This window comes from Argentina silus (assembly GCF_951799395.1).
Source record: "Argentina silus genome assembly, chromosome: 10".
In the NCBI taxonomy this organism is placed as follows: domain Eukaryota; kingdom Metazoa; phylum Chordata; class Actinopteri; order Argentiniformes; family Argentinidae; genus Argentina; species Argentina silus.
This window is the reverse complement of record NC_139664.1, coordinates 16,575,255-16,595,392: the sequence shown is the minus strand read 5'-3', so window position 1 is coordinate 16,595,392 and position 20,138 is coordinate 16,575,255. Positions and strand designations below refer to the sequence as shown.

The 20,138-nt window shown below is 43.9% G+C and overlaps 2 protein-coding genes and 2 gene segments (V, D, J or C); 3 read left to right on the top strand and 1 right to left on the bottom strand.

The window, feature by feature from the left end:
- The first annotated feature begins 1,889 nt into the window (after positions 1-1,889).
- LOC310811475 (Ig kappa chain V region Mem5-like) lies at positions 1,890-5,345 on the top strand. The segment is given in 4 exons: positions 1,890-1,993; positions 2,144-2,440; positions 4,432-4,470; positions 4,842-5,345.
- A 1,985-nt stretch (positions 5,346-7,330) lies between these two features.
- On the top strand, positions 7,331-9,513 carry LOC310811476 (Ig kappa chain V region Mem5-like). The segment is given in 4 exons: positions 7,331-7,421; positions 7,588-7,884; positions 8,591-8,626; positions 8,996-9,513.
- Positions 9,514-9,520: 7 nt separating this feature from the next.
- On the bottom strand, positions 9,521-12,553 carry LOC310811470 (uncharacterized protein). The gene is made up of 2 exons (XM_083679644.1): positions 12,398-12,553; positions 9,521-11,610 (listed from the first exon to the last, which is right to left on the bottom strand). The coding sequence occupies exons 1-2, from the start codon at positions 12,414-12,416 to the stop codon at positions 10,076-10,078; spliced, it is 1,554 nt and encodes a 517-aa protein (XP_083535770.1). The 5' UTR covers positions 12,417-12,553; the 3' UTR covers positions 9,521-10,075.
- A 2,561-nt stretch (positions 12,554-15,114) lies between these two features.
- On the top strand, positions 15,115-17,759 carry rrp15 (ribosomal RNA processing 15 homolog). 2 transcript variants are annotated; one of them, XM_083679652.1, is made up of 5 exons: positions 15,115-15,238; positions 15,674-16,044; positions 16,260-16,357; positions 16,600-16,762; positions 17,243-17,759. In XM_083679652.1, the coding sequence occupies exons 1-5, from the start codon at positions 15,187-15,189 to the stop codon at positions 17,405-17,407; spliced, it is 849 nt and encodes a 282-aa protein (XP_083535778.1). In that variant the 5' UTR covers positions 15,115-15,186; the 3' UTR covers positions 17,408-17,759. The 2 variants fall into 2 exon arrangements, with proteins under 2 accessions (XP_083535778.1, XP_083535777.1); XM_083679651.1 differs by having other exon boundaries at positions 16,600-16,783; positions 17,243-17,758.
- Positions 17,760-20,138: the final 2,379 nt, after the last annotated feature.

Sequence of the window (20,138 nt, the reverse complement as noted above, 5' to 3'; positions counted from 1 at the left end):
GGAGCAGTTGACCAGTCTAGCACACTACAGACAATATGGCCTAAACTACCAGTGCTGACTGGCATTCATGAGTAACTGTATCCACTCCATAACATCATTGTATAATGGGTAATTGTATCCACACAATGTTATTGTTTTGATTGTTTTCCCTTTGAATGTACCATTAGATTTTCAACCTTATGTTTGTCATTAGATGGCACTATTGCACCATAGTTTAATGAACTGGAAGTGAAGAGTACTCCTCACCTGTAATCACAGTATTTATTTGACACTGTTACTGAGGAAAGAGATATTTATTTATGTATTTATTAGACAAAATTGTATTTTATTTATGTATTTATCTATTACAGTAAAATGTCTACCAGGACATTTTGTTAAAGTGTTATTTCTGCACCTGGTTCAGAAGTCCCCTGGGAGACATGTGAAACTACCTAGGTCAGGGGAAATCCATCAGATAGATTTACATGGGCTGAAATAGCTGCAGGAGCAATGAAGCATATAGCCACAAGGTGCTAAGATGTCTTCAACTGAAAATGAGTATCTTCGGACCTTGGGACAAGACAGTTGTAATGTTTGAAAAAGGATCAAGGGCTAAAAGGCTCAGCAATTAGCATGGTGTTGACAACAGGTTGTCCTCAGTTGGTAGAGCATGGCGCTTACAATGCTTAGGTTGTGAGTTTAATTCCTGCTGGGACCATATATACTGAAAAATGTATGGACTTGTTGCAATGTAAGTCACTTTGGATAAAAGTGTCAGCTAAATGGCATATACACCGTATATATACATATATATACAACAAATACATATTTGGCTAATGTACTGTAAACAGTAATGAGACTGATCAGATCTAGTTCTTGTTGCCTTGCTTTTTATTTTTTTTAAAAAGCTTTAGGTTTATGCAAAGGTGTTCATTCATATCAGGTGGCTGGAGAGTTGAGAGGCATGGTTTGCATGTAGTCTAGTTTCTCAGACTACCATTTAAATGGTTTCTGCTCATCAAAGAGATCATCTCAGATCATCACACCTCCCAGAGAAATCATCAGATTCAACATGAAACCAACCTGGAAACTGTTGTTCCTCTTAGCTTTGTGGACTAAAGGTGAGTTGGATTTAGATTTAGATCTTCCTGGAAAATAATCAATGTTAAAACATATAATTAGTGTTTTGCTCACTTCAGTGAGTTTGTATGAAGGCATGGCATCTGAGAGCTGTCAAGGTTCATTGAATCCCTTTCCTACACAGCTGTGGGGAACATCAATCTGCATTGTAACACAATCACAGATCACTGGTAATTATTATTATGTTACTCAATTATATACAGTACATCTTGAAAATCATTCGTTCATCCAATCTTGAGTAGTAAATTCAAATCCACCCTCCAGTGAATTGATCATTTCCATGGATGAAACAGTTGCATAAACACTCATCCCAACATACTGTGTATTCTATCATACCTGTAGAGTGTCAATATCTATGACATTGATTCCCCTCAGATTGGAATACCATAAAAACCACACTACATCTATAATGTCAATAGTAAATAGACCCACAGAAACATCCACCTGCACAACATTCAAAACAAATGTAAGATGGAACATTGTAATATTGCATTACTGTAACTATCACTACCACTACCACCTCAACTGGGTGATGGTGGAACAGTAACAATAATTGTGTGGTTTGTTTATTCCATTTTGATCATTGGAAAATAGAGAATTTCCAAAAACATGATCTGGGAATTCACCAGAGTGACTACAAATGCTGATAGCATAATTTCCCTTTGGTTCCTTCATGACTTGATTAAAGCAGACTTATTTGCATGCAGTTTTGCTTCCTCTTTCTTCAAATACAGTCCCTTCCTCAGACCACCTCAACAGTCCATAGAAGACCAGACTACTCTACACTTGTCCTACAGACTTCAAGTCCTCCTGTATCTGAGAACAATGATCTCAACAATTCAGCTCCTCTGTCTTTTAGCCCTGTGGGTACAAGGTGAGTCTGAATTAAACTGAATCATTTTCATGTTTTGTCTTTATACTGTATGTGTATTCTATGCTATGTTATCTTAACTATTCATCTTGATCGGAAGTTCATTTTCAACAATGCATCTATTGTATCATGTATCTCTTGTCTTGCCTGCAGGTTCATTGGGGGACATCACAGTGGACCAGTCTCCTCCAGTCATCACTGCCAAGCCTGGAGACACTGTCAACATCCTCTGTAGAGCCTCACAAGACATTGGCAATGATATGGGTCTGCACCAGTTTAAACCTGGACAAGCACCTAGAGGTCTTATGTACTATAGTACCAGTCGCTTCTCTCACACCCCTGGTCGGTTCAGTGGCTCATATACAGGGGCTCTCACCACCTTCACCATCACAGGGGTCCAGGTAGAGGATGAGGCAGAGTATTACTGTCAACAGGGTGAAGAGCGTCCATTCACACAGTGAAATACAGCCGTACAAAAACCTCTGTGTGTTTTGCTCACTTCAGTGAGTTTGTGTGAAGCCACGGCATCAGAGAGCTGTCAAGGTTCAATGATCCCTTTCCTACACAGCTGTATGGAACATCAATCTGCTCTGTAACACAATCACAGATCACTAGTTCATCTTCATGGACAGACAGGCCTGCTGTAAGACCTATCTCTGAAATTCAATTGAACAGCTACAGTGTTTGGTATACTGAATGATCATGAAAATAATTCGTTTTTAGAATTACATTTTTAGAAATACATTTAAATCCAGTGAATTGAATATTTCCCTGAACGAAACAGTTGCATCACACTCATCCCAACGTATATATTTACTGTTCAAAATGTAAAGGAAACCGTCTCAATGACTATGACATATATTATTGTAATACACTAAATATAGCTGACGACTCATTTGCATACACATCAGTTAATAGAGGTGACTCTATCTGTAGTGCTGGTGTAGAGGACCTTAAATAGACAATTGACCAAAAAACATGCTCTGTGAACTCAACAGGGTACAACTCCAGAGATTCTAATGATCAGAGTGACAAAATGTTGAAGGACAATCATTTCCCATGCCTTTCTATTCTTTGATTAGGCATATGGGCAAAAACATGTAGCCTATGTGTCATTGCATATCCAGACTGATTTGCATGCAGTTTTGTTTCCTCTTTCTTCAAATACAGTCCCTTCCTCAGACCAACTCAACAGTCCATAGAAGACCAGACTACTCTACACTTGTCCTACAGACTTCAAGTCCTCCTGTATCTTATTGAGCACAATGTTACCAACTATTCAATTCCTCTGTCTTTTAGCTCTGTGGACAAAAGGTGAGTCTCAACTAAAGATGTATTTATTTTAAAAATGTTTTAATTATTATTATTTACTTAATTATTGTGACAGAGTTCAACTTTTATAGCAGTTAATGTCTCATGTCTTTCGTTATATCTGCAGGTTCATTGGGGGACATCACAGTGGACCAGTCTCCTCCAGTCATCACTGCCAAGCCTGGAGACACTGTCAACATCCTCTGTAGAGCCTCACAAAACATTCATGATGATATGTCACTGCACCAGTTTAAATTTGGACAGGCACCCAAAGGCCTCTTTCATGACAGTGTTGGAAGGTATTCTTACACTCCTAGTCGATTCAGTAGTACCTATACTGCAACTCTCACCACCTTCACCATCACAGGAGTCCAGGTAGAGGATGAGGCTGTGTATTACTGTCAACAGGACGAAGCACACCCACTCACACAGTGAAATATGGCCGTACAAAAACCTCTGTGATTCACACACAGCAGATCAGCGGGCTCATGTGGTCACGCTTCAGAGAACAGTTCAGCTTCAGTGATGACTGTCCCACACAGCTGCATGGAACCTCAATCTGCAACAGACTCTACCTTAACTGCACCGAAGATGGACATTCACATTGAGGAATATTGAATTTGGATTTACAGAGTATGATACCTGTGTGGATAATACTGCTGACAAGAGTGATTCCTGAGTGTGAAAATTGCCTTCTGTAGCTTATCAGTGCAGAGGGAAGATATCTCTATTTGTTGTGGAGAGAGGGACATACAAAGGCAGTTCTCTGCCTGGATTGAGCAGTTATGGTAAGCATTTATTATTTAGCTATTATTGTTGAGATTGTCAGGATTCTATTAGCTAAATAATCTATCCTCCCCTGTGTTATATTCATTTCTTTAGTATATCAGTTTGTTTCTTAGTTTCTCTGTTTTCTATCATTCACACTTGTAAGTTCTTGGATATTTGAATAATTAAGCGTTATCGAGCCTAACAATGATTCTATAATGAGTTTGAGGGGTTTTATCTTAAGATAATGTTACGTTTGGCAAAACTCTGTCGTCTGATTTCACAGTGCCGTTCACGGACCAGTGAGCTTCATGAAGTGGAGGTTTTTGTACGGCGTCCTCGTCTGTTTGAATCACTGTGATACACTTTCGGGCAAGGAACCAAACTCACCGTTGCCTCAAGTAAGTTGCTGTTCTGATGTTAAATTACAATGCGTTTTGAGATTCCAGGCTACTGTGTTATTTGTGCTGACACTATCTAATATTTGTTTTGCAATTGATATGTTGAATTGATTTTTAAAATGTAAAAGTAGAACATACAGTATATCTCAGTGTAAATCACATTGGTCTTACTTACTTTAACTTAGTCTTGTATTCAGTAACCTTATATGTCAACATTTGCTGCTGTTTGATTTAGTATTTTACTGTGCAACGTTGAATGTTTCTTTGTCTGCGGTCATGGTGACCATGATACAATACTGTATATATCAGCATAATTCACTGATTTCTATTTCCATTTTGGATGTATTAATACATGTTGTTTTTTCCCTCAGACCGTGCTCCGTCCCCCCCTAAAGTCAGTGTTCTTGCTCCATCTGGCAAGGACCTGTCCAGCACCGGCCACACCTCGCTGGTCTGTCTGATCAACAACTACTTCCCTGATCAACTCACAGTCACCTGGACCATCGATGGACGGAGTCCCACGGGGGACAAACAGGACGGCCAGTCAGTGCGTCAGTCTGATGGGACCTACAGCACCAGTAGCACGCTGACCGTCTCCAGCTCTGTCTGGGAGGCCGGCCAGAACTATGTCTGTCAGGTCCGGCATGAGAACAAGGGGGCACCGATCACTGCAACCCTGCAGAAGAGCCAGTGCCAGATGGAGCAGAATGAGTAGCATCTGAAACGCTGTTGATACTTTCGGCATAGCAAATGGTTTCAGACCCAGAGCTTGTGTTTTCACTTCTGCTTTTCAGTTGAATGGTTTTGTTACTATGATTATTACATCAGATAAATTCATGTTTCATGTCAGTATTTCAGAATAAACAGAATTCATATCAATTACTGCAAATGTATTTTTTGTGTTCATTTGTTTCTTGTTTTGGTTTTAAAAAAAACAAAATATTATAAGAGGGGCATTTCACTATACATATATTAAACTTCAACACATTACTAAATGATGACAACATTTAACACAACATCCGATTATGGTGACAGTGAGCTTTAGATTATCTTTTGGTATTGAACTTTGAGATATATTCTGTTTATTTGAAGGGGGGGGGGTATATTCATTTGCTGTCGATCCTGTGGTAGAACTCAATATTAGTTCTTAGTAATTTCTGAGATTGAAGCAATTAAAGGGGCGTTAATTCAAGCTTCAAATCATTTCTGGAACAGTGGACTTGGGTGGTTAGTTGTGTGAGTGTGTGTGTGTGTGTGTGTGTGTGTGTGTGTGTGTGTGTGTGTGTGTGTGTGTGTGTGTGTGTGTGTGTGCGTGTGTGTGTGTATGTGCGTGTGTGTGTGTGTGTGTGTGTGTGTGTGCGTGTGTGTGTGTGTGTCACATGGGCAAAATTGGTAATTGGAAATGTATCCTCTGGTCTACAACCCTTATACAGCATGTCAAGTCTCACTTGTCAGATCATGTACAAGTGTATGATTAAATAATGAAAGTGCTGCCCTTTAGGCTTATATATTTTCAACAATGAAAATGATTTGCAGTGATGGTCATTCAATTGCAACTTCATTACAACAACTGATTATCCACATGAAGACAATATGCAGTACCTGTCTTGTCTTTAATAATGTCATGTATCTCCTAGGATTCATGATTCAGGATTATAAGCTGAGAGGAGACTTTATAGACTGTATCTTGAAGTCTGGTATTTATTCATCTTATTCAGATGACCGTGCATGATTATATTCATGGGAAATGTAGGATGATATCAATCAACTATAGTCATATTGATTACCAGCCTACTTTACATTTGTATGAGGTGTTTTTTACATGGATGTACCACAGAGAGAGGGAAAAACAGGATCAGCATAAGCCTCCAGGCCTCAGTTTTTAAACTAATGAGATTTGTTCAGGGTTAGGCTTACCAACTTTTTTTTTGTGTCAGTTATTTGGCGAGATAGTAAGAGACTGGTGACTATATTATTGTCTTGATAGTTTACCCTTATATGAAATGTTGTAACGTCAACACGTGAAACATTATACCCAATGTTTTTCATTAGATGGCACTATTGCACCATATTCTGATGAACTGGAATTTATTTCAAGATTACCTTGAAGCCACACACAATGTATATATGTGACAATTACTTTTGTTAATATGGTGAGAAACCAGAGTTGCAGCTTTACTGAAGATTATTCCTTTGATATAACTGTTATAGTAGAATGTTTGCATGCTGTAAATCCTGATGGTGATGATGGTGATGATGATGGTGGTGGTGGTGGTGATGATGATGATGATTTGATGATGATGACTATGATGATGATGTGGACCTCATGAAGTTCATTAGGAAATTAGTTTTGAGTCATTCAAGATATAGACATTATAGTAGAATGTATGCTAACTGTTAATCTACACCTGCTTCAAAAGTCTCCTGGGAGACGTGTGAAACTACCTAGGTCAGGGGAAGTCCATCAGATAGATTTACATGGACTGAAATAGCTGCAGGAGCAATGAAGCATTCAGCCACAAGGCGCTCAGATTCTCGAAAATGAGTGTCTTTTGAACCAATAAGTTAGTTAAGAATTATAGACAGAATATTGCTGCATTTATTTGTTTCATTGTAATAAATCAAATTGAACTGGAACAAAGTTCTGTCTGATAAACACTCAACTTGTGCTTTTAATCTGTTTATTATCCTTTGTCGTCTTGCATTTTCTGAAAGACAGCAGAGTGACTCATTTATTAATTTCCACTCATACCAGGTGGCTGGTGGAGTTGAGAGAAGTGATTTGCATGTAGTTTCATTTCTGACCTCCATTTCTGAAATAGAGTCTTTAAGAGCTAACTGCACACTAAAGAAGAGATCATCTCAGACCATCACACCTCCCAGAGAAATCATCTGATTCAACATGAAACCAACCTGGAAACTGTTGCTCCTTTTAGCTTTGTGGATTAAAGGTACGTTTCATTTAGATTAAGAGATTCATTTTTCATACAACTTAAGTATAATAATACAAGACAGTTATTAAATAACAGGTAGTTAGGGGACCATAAGATAAAGCTTTACCCATCGTAATGTTTCCCTTTCTTACTCTCCCTCATGTCTCTCTTGTCTTGCCTGCAGGTTCATTGGGAGACATCACAGTGGACCAGTCTCCTCCAGTCATCACTGCCAAGCCTGGAGACACTGTCAACATCCTCTGTAGAGCCTCAGAAGACATTGGCGATGATATGGATCTGCACCAGTTTAAACCTGGACAAGCACCTAGAGGTCTTATGTACGATGGTACCAGTCGCTTCTCTCGCACCCCTGGTCGGTTCAGTGGCTCAGTTACAGGGGCTCTCACCACCTTCACCATCACAGGGGTCCAGGTAGAGGATGAGGCAGAGTATTACTGTCAACAGAGTGATCAGCGTCCATTCACACAGTGAAATATGGCCGTACAAAAACCTCTGTGATTCACACACAGCAGATCAGCGGGCTCATGTGGTCAAGCTTCAGAGAACAGTTCAGCTTCAGTGATGACTGTCCCACACAGCTGCATGGAACCTCAATCTGCAACAGACTCTACCTTAACTGCACCGAAGATGGACATTCACATTGAGGAATATTGAATTTGGATTTACAGAGTATGATACCTGTGTGGATAATACTGCTGACAAGAGTGATTCCTGAGTGTGAAAATTGCCTTCTGTAGCTTATCAGTGCAGAGGGAAGATATCTCTATTTGTTGTGGAGAGAGGGACATACAAAGGCAGTTCTCTGCCTGGATTGAGCAGTTATGGTAAGCATTTATTATTTAGCTATTATTGTTGAGATTGTCAGGATTCTATTAGCTAAATAATCTATCCTCCCCTGTGTTATATTCATTTCTTTAGTATATCAGTTTGTTTCTTAGTTTCTCTGTTTTCTATCATTCACACTTGTAAGTTCTTGGATATTTGAATAATTAAGCGTTATCGAGCCTAACAATGATTCTATAATGAGTTTGAGGGGTTTTATCTTCAGATAATGTTACGTTTGGCAAAACTCTGTTGTCTGATTTCACAGTGCCGTTCACGGACCAGTGAGCTTCATGAAGGGGAGGTTTTTGTACGGCGTCCTCGTCTGTTTGAAACACTGTGATACACTTTCGGGCAAGGAACCAAACTCACCGTTACAAGTAAGTTGCTGTTCTGATGTTAAATTACAATGCCTTTTGAGACTCCAGGCTACTGTGTTATTTGTGCTGTCACTATCTAATATTTGTTTTGCAATTGAAATGTTGAATTGATTTTTAAAATGTAAAAGTAGAACATATCTCAGTGTAAATCACATTGGTCTTATTTTTCTCAGAGCAACTGAGTCTTGTATTCAGTAACCTTATTTGTCAACATTTGCTGCTGTTTGATTTAGTATTTTACTGTGCAACGTTGAATGTTTCTTTGTCTGCGGTCATGGTGACCATGATACAATACTGTATATATCAGCATAATTCACTGATTTCTATTTCCATTTTGGATGTTTTAATACATGTTGTTTTTTCCCTCAGACCGTGCTCCGTCCCCCCCTAAAGTCAGTGTTCTTGCTCCATCTGGCAAGGACCTGTCCAGCACCGGCCACACCTCGCTGGTCTGTCTGATCAACAACTACTTCCCTGATCAACTCACAGTCACCTGGACCATCGACGGACGGAGCCCCACGGGGGACAAACAGGACGGCCAGTCAGTGCGTCAGTCTGATGGGACCTACAGCACCAGTAGCACCCTGACCGTCTCCAGCTCTGTCTGGGAGGCCGGCCAGAACTATGTCTGTCAGGTCCGGCATGAGAACAAGGGGGCACCGATCACTGCAACCCTGCAGAAGAGCCAGTGCCAGATGGAGCAGAATGAGTAGCATCTGAAACGCTGTTGATACTTTCGGCATAGCAAATGGTTTCAGACCCAGAGCTTGTGTTTTCACTTCTGCTTTTCAGTTGAATGGTTTTGTTACTATGATTATTACATCAGATAAATACATGTTTCACATCAGTATTTCAGAATAAATTGAGATCATATCAATTCCTGTAAATGTTTTGTGTTCATTTGTTTAATGTTTTTTTCTTCTGAAAATTACAATTTAGAGGGGTATTTCACTATTTGTCACTATACATCAATGAAACTTTGACCAGTTATCAAATCATAACTTTAAACACACAGCATTCAATCATGGTGACAGTAAGCTTTATCTTTTGAGAATGCACCACGAGATATATCGTTTAAACCATAGTAATAAGCCTTGTGTTCATTTGAAAAGTTTGACAGTTTGATGGGTTATGTCTGATAAGCTTTTCAAGACCACAGTCAGGTCACATAGCAGAGGTGTTGGTATAAAACAGGTTCTACAGCATTGCTTATGAATGTCACTAATACTATAAACCACATTCATACAAATGTTTTATTTTTTAACAGACATCGGGTTTTCATCAGTGTATGTCCAATGGGTCTCTCATGATGAATACTGCATCACCATTTGACTTGATAACATTTGTTTTTCAATGCTTGTTGTCAGAATTCCTCTTCTAAATGTCTATTCAGCACAGAGCCTCATTCCCTCGTAATGTCCAATTAGAAAGTGGTCTGGAGAGAGTCTGTCAAAAGGGCTTGGTCATAGCAAAGACATAAACCACCGGCACCTGTAGTCCAATGTTGACAAAGTGCCACTTCCCCATGCCCAATGCTCCTACCACCATGCCCACCGTAGTCCCTATGGTGCCTGCCCACGAGGACCATCCCAATGCCACGGCCGCAGCTGCCCTCACAGACACCCCTGCTGCCGCAACCGCCCCCAACAGTGCCCCTGCTGTCCCCCCCACCCCCAGCACTGGAGCCAAGGCCCTCACCACCATCAGGATGACCACTGTCACTCCAGCTGCTCCCACTACGACCTTCTCCTCGCCCCCCCCTCGACCCAGAGGACCTCCCACTGTGGCGCCTAAACCCAGCTGGCACAGTTTAGCCACAAAGAACCCGGCGCCCAGCGCCTCCAAAGAAGATCTGTGATTCATCCTGGTGCTGATGTTCTCCTTGGATACGTTCTGTCCTGCCGCTCGCATTTTGATGGACTCCGACACCACTTCCTGGCCAGCGTGCACGGTGAGAACAGCGATGGCGAACGTGGCAAACATCCCCATGCAACTCATGAACATCCAGAAGTTGAAATTAGACGATTTCATCAACATGAAAAACATGAAGAGGACAACTGCTAGAAGGACCACAAACACAAACCGGTAGCCACCAAACCCGAACACGCCGAACCCCGCTGTAACCATGGCGGTCACAGTCATCGGAATCCCTGAAAACGCCAGGAACTCCACATATTTCACCACTACATTGTTGATCTTCTCCTGAACAGTCCTCTTCTCTTCCTCCACCTCTCGTCTCTCTCTCCATGTTCTCTCCATCTCTTCTCTCTCCTTGCACTGTGCCTCCCAGACAGCCCTGTGCTCCAGGCCCTCCACCCCCTCTCCTCTCTCCTTCTCCAGGTTGATGATCCTCTGTTCCATCTCCACGGCCACCCTCCCTCTCTCCTCCGTCTCTCTGGCCTCCATCTCTCTCTGCTCTCTTTCTCTGACCTGGGCGCTCTGAGTCTGTCCCAGGATGCAACAGGACTCTCCTTGCCTCCATACGAGCTTCAGCAGGAAGTGCAGAGCAGGTTTGAGCATGGTGAATAAACTCAGAGCCCAGAGCAGCCCCTCCAAACCTGATCCCTCTGTGATGCCTTCAACTATGACCCCCAGAGTGGCTCCACTGGCTGTGGTCCCGAAGGCCCCCACCAGGCCTGCTGCTATCCACACTCCTATAGACTCTGCTTGAGACGTTCCTCCACCACCACCAGCACCCCCACTCCCACTGCTAGTGCCCAGCAACACGGATGCTACCACCGAGGCTAGTATGACCCCAGCCACCACAGAGGTCATGGCTGTGGTGAGTGCGGTGGCTCCCATAAGGGTCCCCAGCCCCAGGGGGCCCACGGTCTTGACCCCCTCAGATACTGGCCTCAGCAGGGCTCCAAAGGTCATGTCAGACATGGCCTGGTCCACAGGCCCCTCTGTGGCACCCAGGACACATCCTCCCACTGCTCCCAGGATAAACCCTACGGCTGCCTCCACCATGGGGCTCCTGACCTCTGAAACACAACAGGGAGAGAGGAGGAGAAGGGGAGAGGGAGAGAGAGAGAGAGAGAGAGAGAGAGAGAGAGAGAGAGAGAGAGAGAAATTGTTGTTTCTTTTCAAAGTGTGGAATTGAGCTATAATCATCCGTAAAGCACATGACAAAAATGTGTTTGTGTGTTGTAGTTCTTGACAGGGTTTATACGATATGTGTTTGTGTACTGTGTTAATGAATGGCACCACGACTTTCTCTCTTCAAGTATGTGGAGCAAGGTGTCGGCAATATTCTTGCTGATCAGGTTTAACCAGCAGAGTGTTATGATCCTATCTACAGTACTCACATGGTTTAAATACCAGCTACACTGAACGCATGTAAGCCCACATACATTTAAGCCTGGAAGTATAGAGCTAAATGTAAAAGTGCTTTGCCAGATGAATTTTCAGTATTTCCTATACAGTATGTATGTATGTATGTATGTATATCAGCTCTATGATGTTACATGGTAAATCAACGCATGGCCAACATATCTCACAGTGTAGTAGGCTATGCTAACAGACTGGCCACATGAAAGTCTCCATAAGTCTTTAAGGAGTACAAATATTTGCACATTCTATTGCCCAACAGGGTACATCTGACAGGAAGACTGAAGAGGGTCATGTGTCTGCATGGTTAGATACTTACTGTCAGCCAATCTATTCAAAAGCAATCTGGTTCACGCTATCTCATACAGCATTGGCAACCCATTCAGTGTTCTCTGAAAGGTTCAGTAAGGTGGTTCAGTACAGTACAAGTACAGTTCTTACTTAGCTTGGACCGGCGCATGGTGATACAGGAAGCAGAATGGAGATTCCTTCTCCCTCCAGAGCTTATAGTGCTAATGTCTCTCCTGGTCAGTGATCTCCCTCTTCCAGCTCTCTCTCTCTCTCTCTGCCACTCTCTGTGTCTGAATCAGCAGGTGAAGGTGCTCCTCCCCCCCTATAAGACAGCAGCCCTGACTGGACACACCCACTACCTGCATCACATAAGTATCAGCGAGCATACTTCCTTTATCTGGCATCTGCCCTGTCTCCTCCCCTTTCTTGTGCTGTCACTCATCTCAATACATTCACCTCACACAGTGGGGTGTGGGGTGTGGAGTTGGACTCAAATGTATGGGTATGTGTGTAAGGGAAGGAGAGGAGGGGATAGGTAAGTATTGTAAGGAAATCCGAAAGATATCAAATCAGAAATCCCCAATTAGCACGGTAGAAACAACTGGTAAGAGCTAAGTCATTCCTTCATTTATTTCAGCAGGGTTGATGATACAGCTCTCAGACAATCAAAAAGGCAGTTTTTGAAGAGGACATTTTGAGAACACAGAGGGAAATAAGATGTACTGTACATCCTCGTTGACTCGTTTTTTATATTTAAAAAAACATCCAGGAGCGCACTTTGTGAGTGACAGGGCAAAGGGGCAGGAGCCTTTGCACTTTTCACCCCTACCTGTGCACGTCTCTGTTAAAGTATAGATTTTCTGTCTTTATGATAGTTATCACTGCTGCCAGTAGAACTCCACAAGATCCTGCTGATCCCAATTGAGCTGTGAAGAGTCCGGCTGCCCCCAGCACCATTGATCCCATCGCAACCATCCCCAAGGCAGCTGAACTCAGAGTAGCCACTGCCATCATCTCATGCCCATTCCTGCGTCTGGCTCTGACCAAATCCTCTGCGCCCCTCACTCTTTCCATCACCAGCTTAGGGGCTATCGTTGCAGCCAGAGCTGTTGCTACGTTCTGAAATGTCACAGATGACTCTCCGAAAACAGTGCTGCATATGACCGACCCAAATGCTTCCAGTAAAAATCCCTTCCCTGAGTATTGTTTTGCTGTTGACACACCAGCTGCACCCAGAGATACCCCTGCTGCCCCTGCCATGCCCAATAGTAACCCCACAGTTCCTCCAGCACCAAGGTACCAGTCTGAAATATTCAGCACTACAGCCACCATGATGGATATCCACACAGAAACCCCTCCAACCATACCAGCCTCCAGGGAACTGACTGATACTGCCCCCAGGACAGAGCCCACCAGCCCGGCTAACAGGGCAGTAGTGTGCACCAGTGATTGAAGCACCATGGCTGTTTCATATTGCAGTCGCCCAGTGGCATAAGATCCAAGGTTCAGTCCGAAAAGCATACCGGCCATGGCTACTGACCATCCATACAGGACCCATGGGAAGGCTACTGTGCTGAGTTTGCCCAAGACCATCTCTGCTAGAAAGGATAGACCACGTGCAGCAGGTAACAGAACAATTGCTGAAAACAATATCAAAATGGGAATAATGTCTGCTTCACGTCTGTCTACCCCAGCCATTACATTTCCTAGCCAAACTCCAAGCAGCATAGTCATGAATGTCAGAGTAAGGAACACTATCAACAACCCTGTCTCCGTAATAACTATGTTTTTTTTAATTTGTTTTCTCATTGGAAATAAGGAGAGGCTGAGAAGGACTCCCATAAGACACATCCCAATTGGTCCCATCATCAAGACGATTGTTAAAGCATGTCCCAGGATTGCTCCTCCTATTCCAGGTCCCAGGGCCAAAGTCAGTCCAGTTAACCCCATCGCTACACCTGATCCAACTCTCCTACTCATGACTAGCATCATAGCCCAAGCTCCTATGGTAATGCCACATGCTAAGGATAGGAAGACCAGTCCAAGTCCTAGACAGCCCAGTAGTGCAAACAGTGCAGGTAATCCAGTTATTGTGGCTGCTGCATAAACTGACTCCACAGGACCCTCATTCAATCGAATCATCACCTCCACGGCCCTTGAGGCTTTCGCTACTGCCAGGATCAGAGAATAGCTACCCAGGCCCGCTCTCAGCAGCACCCCAAGAGTTGATATCACCTCTGTAGGGAAGATACAGAAAACAATTAGTAAACTTATTCTTAAGAAGTTCTGTTTTTGCTTTCGTCCCTCTGTCTCTTTGTCTCTCCCTCTTTCTCTCTCTCTCTCTCTCTCTCTCTCTCTCTCTCTCTCTCTCTCTCACACACACACACACCCACACACACACACACCCACACACACACACACACACACACACACACACACACACACACACACCCACACACACAGTCAAACAAAGGAATACACTAAAAGAATAAAAGCTGATTGAAAAGTTAGTTAGAGATACTAAAGTATTCTTACCCATGTGGGAAAGTCAGTTTGTCTCATAGATGGTCCTTGCAATATGTACAAAGACACTGACAACAGACAGCTAAATTAGAAAGTTTACCAAAGGAACTACTCTGAAGTTAAGTCTACACTGACGCTGTTGAAGTAACCATAAGAAATGAAGGCTGACTTGATATGTTGGAAAAGGGAAACTGAAACAAGATTTATTGTATGATTAATCTTTCTTGCTCGACTTTAACCTTAACAGGTACACTCCTAGACTAGCTCGGCCATACAATGGGGCACGCCTACCCCCCAAACCCTGCCCAAGTCCCAAGAAAGTCCCAAACAGGACAGCCGCTGTAGGGAATTTCCAATCCGTTGCAAAGTTGTTCTACGGAACGGTTTTAGTGCTGCACATAACCATTTCCGGGACAATGATGGCAGCCGTGGAAAAGGCACATGTGGAGAGCCCAGCAGATTTAAAAGGTAAGCTTTTATACATTACATGGCAATGTTACACTGCAAACTGCAATTCTCGCTCTTTGGCTACGTTAGCTAAAATTGATAATAATCTCTGTTGCACTAGTAAACTGTTGCTGTCTCGCCCGGACAGCGGACTGTAAAGTATAACTAGTTAAAGTTATCTAGATAAAATAAGTGACATTTCCATTCATCGCTTCGTGGGTTGAAGTGGACACTGGGTTGTAATAGTCTGACCGTATAATATTTAGAGCATCCAATTTACTCGTCTTGTTTTTTTTATGAATTGATGAGGTGGCTTTGGCTAGTACAGGTAGCTTGCTATCTGTTTTGGATAGCTAGTTACTCTCAGATTGTTGCGTAGGGAGTGAAGAGGAGTAATGTAAGGTGAAGTTATGCATGTAGCTGGCCTGTGTGTCACTAATGCTCTATGTTCCTTAGATGAGGATACTGAGCCCCAGGACGACAGCAACAACAGTGGTTCTGATGGAGGGAGCGAGGGAGAAGGGTCAGATGAGGGAGGGAGCGAGGGGGAAGGGTCAGATGAGGGAGGGAGTGATGACGGAGGACAGAGCGACAGCGGGAGCGACGGGGAACAGGCAGAAGATGAAAACGGAGAGGAAGAGGGCAATGAAGACAACAAGGAAGCAGGGGAAGGAGAGGCTAACCCTAACGCAGGATGGGCTGAGGCCATGGCCAAGATTCTGCAGAAGAAGACCCCAGAGAGCAAACCCACCATCCTGCTGAAGAACAAACAGCTGGACAAGCTGAAGGAGAAGGAGAAGAAGGAGTGGCTGGAGAAGAAGAAACAGGTACAGTCACTGTGTGTGTGTGTGTGTGTGTGTGTGTGTGTGTGTGAGTGAGTGAGTGAGTGAGTACTGAAAAGACAGTCCAACAGGGTTGGGTTTGGGTCAGTGATCAATTATGTATTGAACAACTGTTGGGTATCTGATGAGGCTTAGCCAAAAGCAGTTAATGATAATAAATATCTGTCTGTGCTTTTAATGCATACCTCTCCGGTCAACAGATTGACAAGAAGAGAGCGTGGGAGATGATGAGTCGAGAGAAACCCGACCTGGTGAAAGACCGTGAGAACGAGAGGAACCTGCAGAGAATCGCTACCAGGTAACAAGCACATTGACCTATCAAAAAGCTCCAGCTTACTTCTGAATGATGATACCGTAGTTTGCCTTTTATATAGGCAACGGTGACAAAGCACATTGAATAGAGCGATGCCAACAAAGGAACCCATGCCTAGCCCTATATGAACTCAGACATGCAAAATTGAAGCCTATGAAATTCATGTCATTTGAAGGAAGATGTTAACAGGCCCGCCTTGGTGTGTGTCTTTCTCCTGTGTCCCTCAGGGGAGTAGTGCAGCTGTTCAACGCGGTGAGGAAGCACCAGAAGACCATGGACGACAAGGTGAAGGAGGTGGGAGGCTCGGAGAGGAAGAAGGTCAAGCTTCTCTCCTCCGTCTCCAAGAAAGACTTCATCAACGTCCTGCGGGGGACAGAAGGGGCCGGCGAGGTCAAGAGCGAGAAACAGACGGTGGGTTTTCACCGTCGGGTGTCTTGCAATGTTTACATTTACAAAGATAGCATTCATGATCTCCTGATTAGTTGGTCTGTAACATTACCATATTGTCCGTTAGTTGACATTAGAATATTTGTCAGTCAACATAACAGTTTAGCTTAATCTGTGTCATGGATGAATAGTTGTTGCGTTAGTGTTTTCTTGGGAGTGTCTATTAGTGTTTATTAATGTCAACTGTCTATTAACATTAATATAGTTTCTCTTTATGTCCACTTGGGGGCACTGTTGGCTTTTGGAACTTGAGATGCTGTCATGAGAGAGTATTGTGACAGGACTATGGAAGTGGGAATTGTAGTTGTCTACCTACTCTTAAGTTTGAGGACACACCTGAAGCATAAAACATTCATCTGTATATACATTTGTCCATGAACCACTATTTTTTTTCATTAAATCTGATATGTATTTTGTGTTCAGGCTGGTGGGCAGTCAGAGGAGAAGCCTGCGTGGAGCGTGCTCAGAGATGACTACATGATGGGGGCTTCGATGAAGGACTGGGACAAGGAGAGTGATGAGGAGGGGGGTGGCGGGGGGCCGGAGACCAAGGGGGGCGCTGAGGACTACAACAGCGATTCAGACTGAAACTACTGATCTGCGTCACAGACAGTGTGTGTATGCGTGAGCGAGCACACTCAGGAGTGTGTGTCTGTGTGTGTGGACAGAACTGTGCCTTGGTGTCCATATGGAGGAACAGAGTTGAACTGTCCCGATACCCTGAGGTCTGCTCCAGGCACTGGAGCAAGAGCAAGACTTGGGGTGTCATCTGTTCTGATCTACAGTGGAGAAGTTGTCTTCGTAAAGCTGGAGCTGTCTGTCTTTTGAATGACCCATTCAACATGTTTCCATCCCAAAATCTGTACATAGACCCTTTTTGTAATGGTAACATATCCCTCTAAATAAAAAGCCAGAGTACCTACCTTGTCAGTGAAGTGTTCACCTGTTAGTGTCGGCGCAGTCAACGTTGTTTGCTACTTGAATGTCCTCTGTGGTTCAGTTGGTAGAGCATGCCGCTAACAACGCATAGGTTGTGGGTTTCATTCCTGCTGGGACCATATATACTGAAGTGTCTGCACTCACTGCAATGTAAGTCGCTTTGGATAAAAGCGTCAGCTAAATGGCATTTATTATAATCAGCTAAATGACATATATTATTATATTATCGCATGTCATTGCTTTGTTGGAAATTGAATTTCAAATCATTTGGTACAGGAAATGAACGTGAAATTCTATTTATATGATCAGAGAGTTTGCCCATTGTTTTCCAAAAGATTTGGATGTGTCCCCAAGCCTGCCAGCTACAGATGGGTTATGCTGCTGGTTGTACGTGGTCATTATGGGATGGAGTCACGGCCATAGAAGAGAATACGGACAGGACATAACTGGGACTGTCCTGCTCCCTGTCCAAAGAATGTGAGAAGAGCTGCATTACCGACGACCCCACACAGGAAGTGTGTGTGCCAGAGAACATGGTACAGCTGGTGACAGTGTAATACAGTCATAATGTGCATAAACCTTCCCTTTAACGACGCCCAGTCTGCGTGTGTCTACTGGACTGTTGCCAAGGTGACGACCCTCGCCTCGGAGTGACCCTCCCGTCCACGGGAGTCATGGCAATGGGGCAGTGACAGTTCTGCTTACTACGGACTTTCTCTCCCTTTCTCTCTTTTCTTTCTTTGACTCTCTCTGTCCCTCTGTCTGGCCCTCGCCACACACAACCAGTGGAAATATTTGCGGAGCGAGCGCCTTATCGCCGCGAGGAGAATGCCGCCACGTCTCAGTAGACCTGTCTCCACCGCGCACAACGCTCATTCGTCATGGCAACACTGCGACCTGCCACTCTGGAATGCCAGCCCCCCTGGCCTTGTTGACACACCGCGAGAGAAGAGCCCACAGTGTCATCTAGGAAAGCACTAGAACCTCTTCTCTTCTGTCTGTCTCTCGCTATCTCTCTACGAGCCATCGACAGCCTCTCTGTCTCATCATAGAAAACCTCATAGATAGAGAATGTGCCTACTACTGTGGCATCTCAACACACTCTCTCTCTCTCTCTCTCTCACTCACTCACTCATTCTCTCTCTGTCCCACGGAAGCTGAGAACGCTATGTACTGTACTCTGTAATGTCGTACCGTGTAGAATACGTATGCCCTGTGTTAGAATTGCCTAATGGATTGAATGTCTTCATCACCATCAAGTCCTGCGGTCTCTTTGGTCTCACCTGGAGAGTTGAAGGGGTTTCCTGGGCAGGTGTGCAGGGATTATAGAGATGGGGTTACTAGTCCACTAAGGCCAACTACAGGCACACTGGGTGTAGACTCAGAGGGATGAGATGGGCTGTCCGTGCAGGTGTACTGGGACTGGGATAACGTCTGTTTCAAGGGACAATGAGTTACCCACACACTGACACAAGAGGGATGGAAAGATATACTGTAGCGTGTCCAGGTGCAAAGGCTTAAAGATGTAATGGTGTTCTCTCCCATTGTACAGTTCTACTGCTGATGTCATGGTACTGTATGGGCACTCTGGTTAGCAGGTGTTAGACAGGACCTGCTGGGGCTGTCCCATGAGAGATATCTCCACATGCAACCTACACACACGCACACACACACACACACGCACACACCCCCACGCACGCACACACACACACACTCACACCTCTGCTGGTCCTCACATCTGTCCATGTGGGTACTGATTTAGTGACAACATCTGGTTTGCACCAGCAGGCTGGGCGCTGAGAGAGTTTCGGAGAGCCTGTCACAGCTGATGAATGGCTGGCTTTGGGTGGGTGGGGGGTAGGGTGAGAGGGGATTCTCGGGAAAGGAAAAAAGCCTTGGCAAATGATGAAAAAAGAACGTTGGGATTTTCTTGGGAGGGTAAACGTAAATCAACCTGGCGCATACAGGGCGCTGGGAGTGTGGGAGAGAGGTAGAGAGAGAGGGAGGAGAGGAGAGGAGAGGGTGGTGGGGAGGAGCAGATAGACGAGGAGAGAGGAGAGGAAAGGTGGAGAGAGAGGAGAGGAAAGGGGAACGTCCAGGGACTCTCAAGGCTAATATGGGCCTAAACGTTTGGGGATGAGATAAGTATTTCAAAGTACCAGACTTGTCCTTCCCTCACTGACACCCATGCATAGGGTGTGTCATCCTCATCACTTGTAGAGGGTTCCCTTCAGTTACTTTTCATAAGGAGAATATCGTTGGATTTCACATGTTATAACAGGAAAGATGATCAAGTGAAGGAAATTGCCCGGAACCCAAATCTATTAATTTCATAGCTGATATACTCAGCACTCATACAGTACATGCAGAATTTCTCAGG

What these genes read in the sequence shown, in the direction of transcription:
- rrp15 (XM_083679651.1), top strand. Translation starts at nt 15,187, where the DNA reads ATGATGGCAGCCGTGGAAAAGGCACATGTGGAGAGCCCAGCAGATTTA. An exon ending in GAGCCCAGCAGATTTAAAAG is followed by an intron (nt 15,239 to 15,673) that starts GTAAGCTTTTAT and finishes TATGTTCCTTAG; the next exon opens with ATGAGGATACTGAGCCCCAG. An exon ending in GGCTGGAGAAGAAGAAACAG is followed by an intron (nt 16,045 to 16,259) that starts GTACAGTCACTG and finishes TCCGGTCAACAG; the next exon opens with ATTGACAAGAAGAGAGCGTG.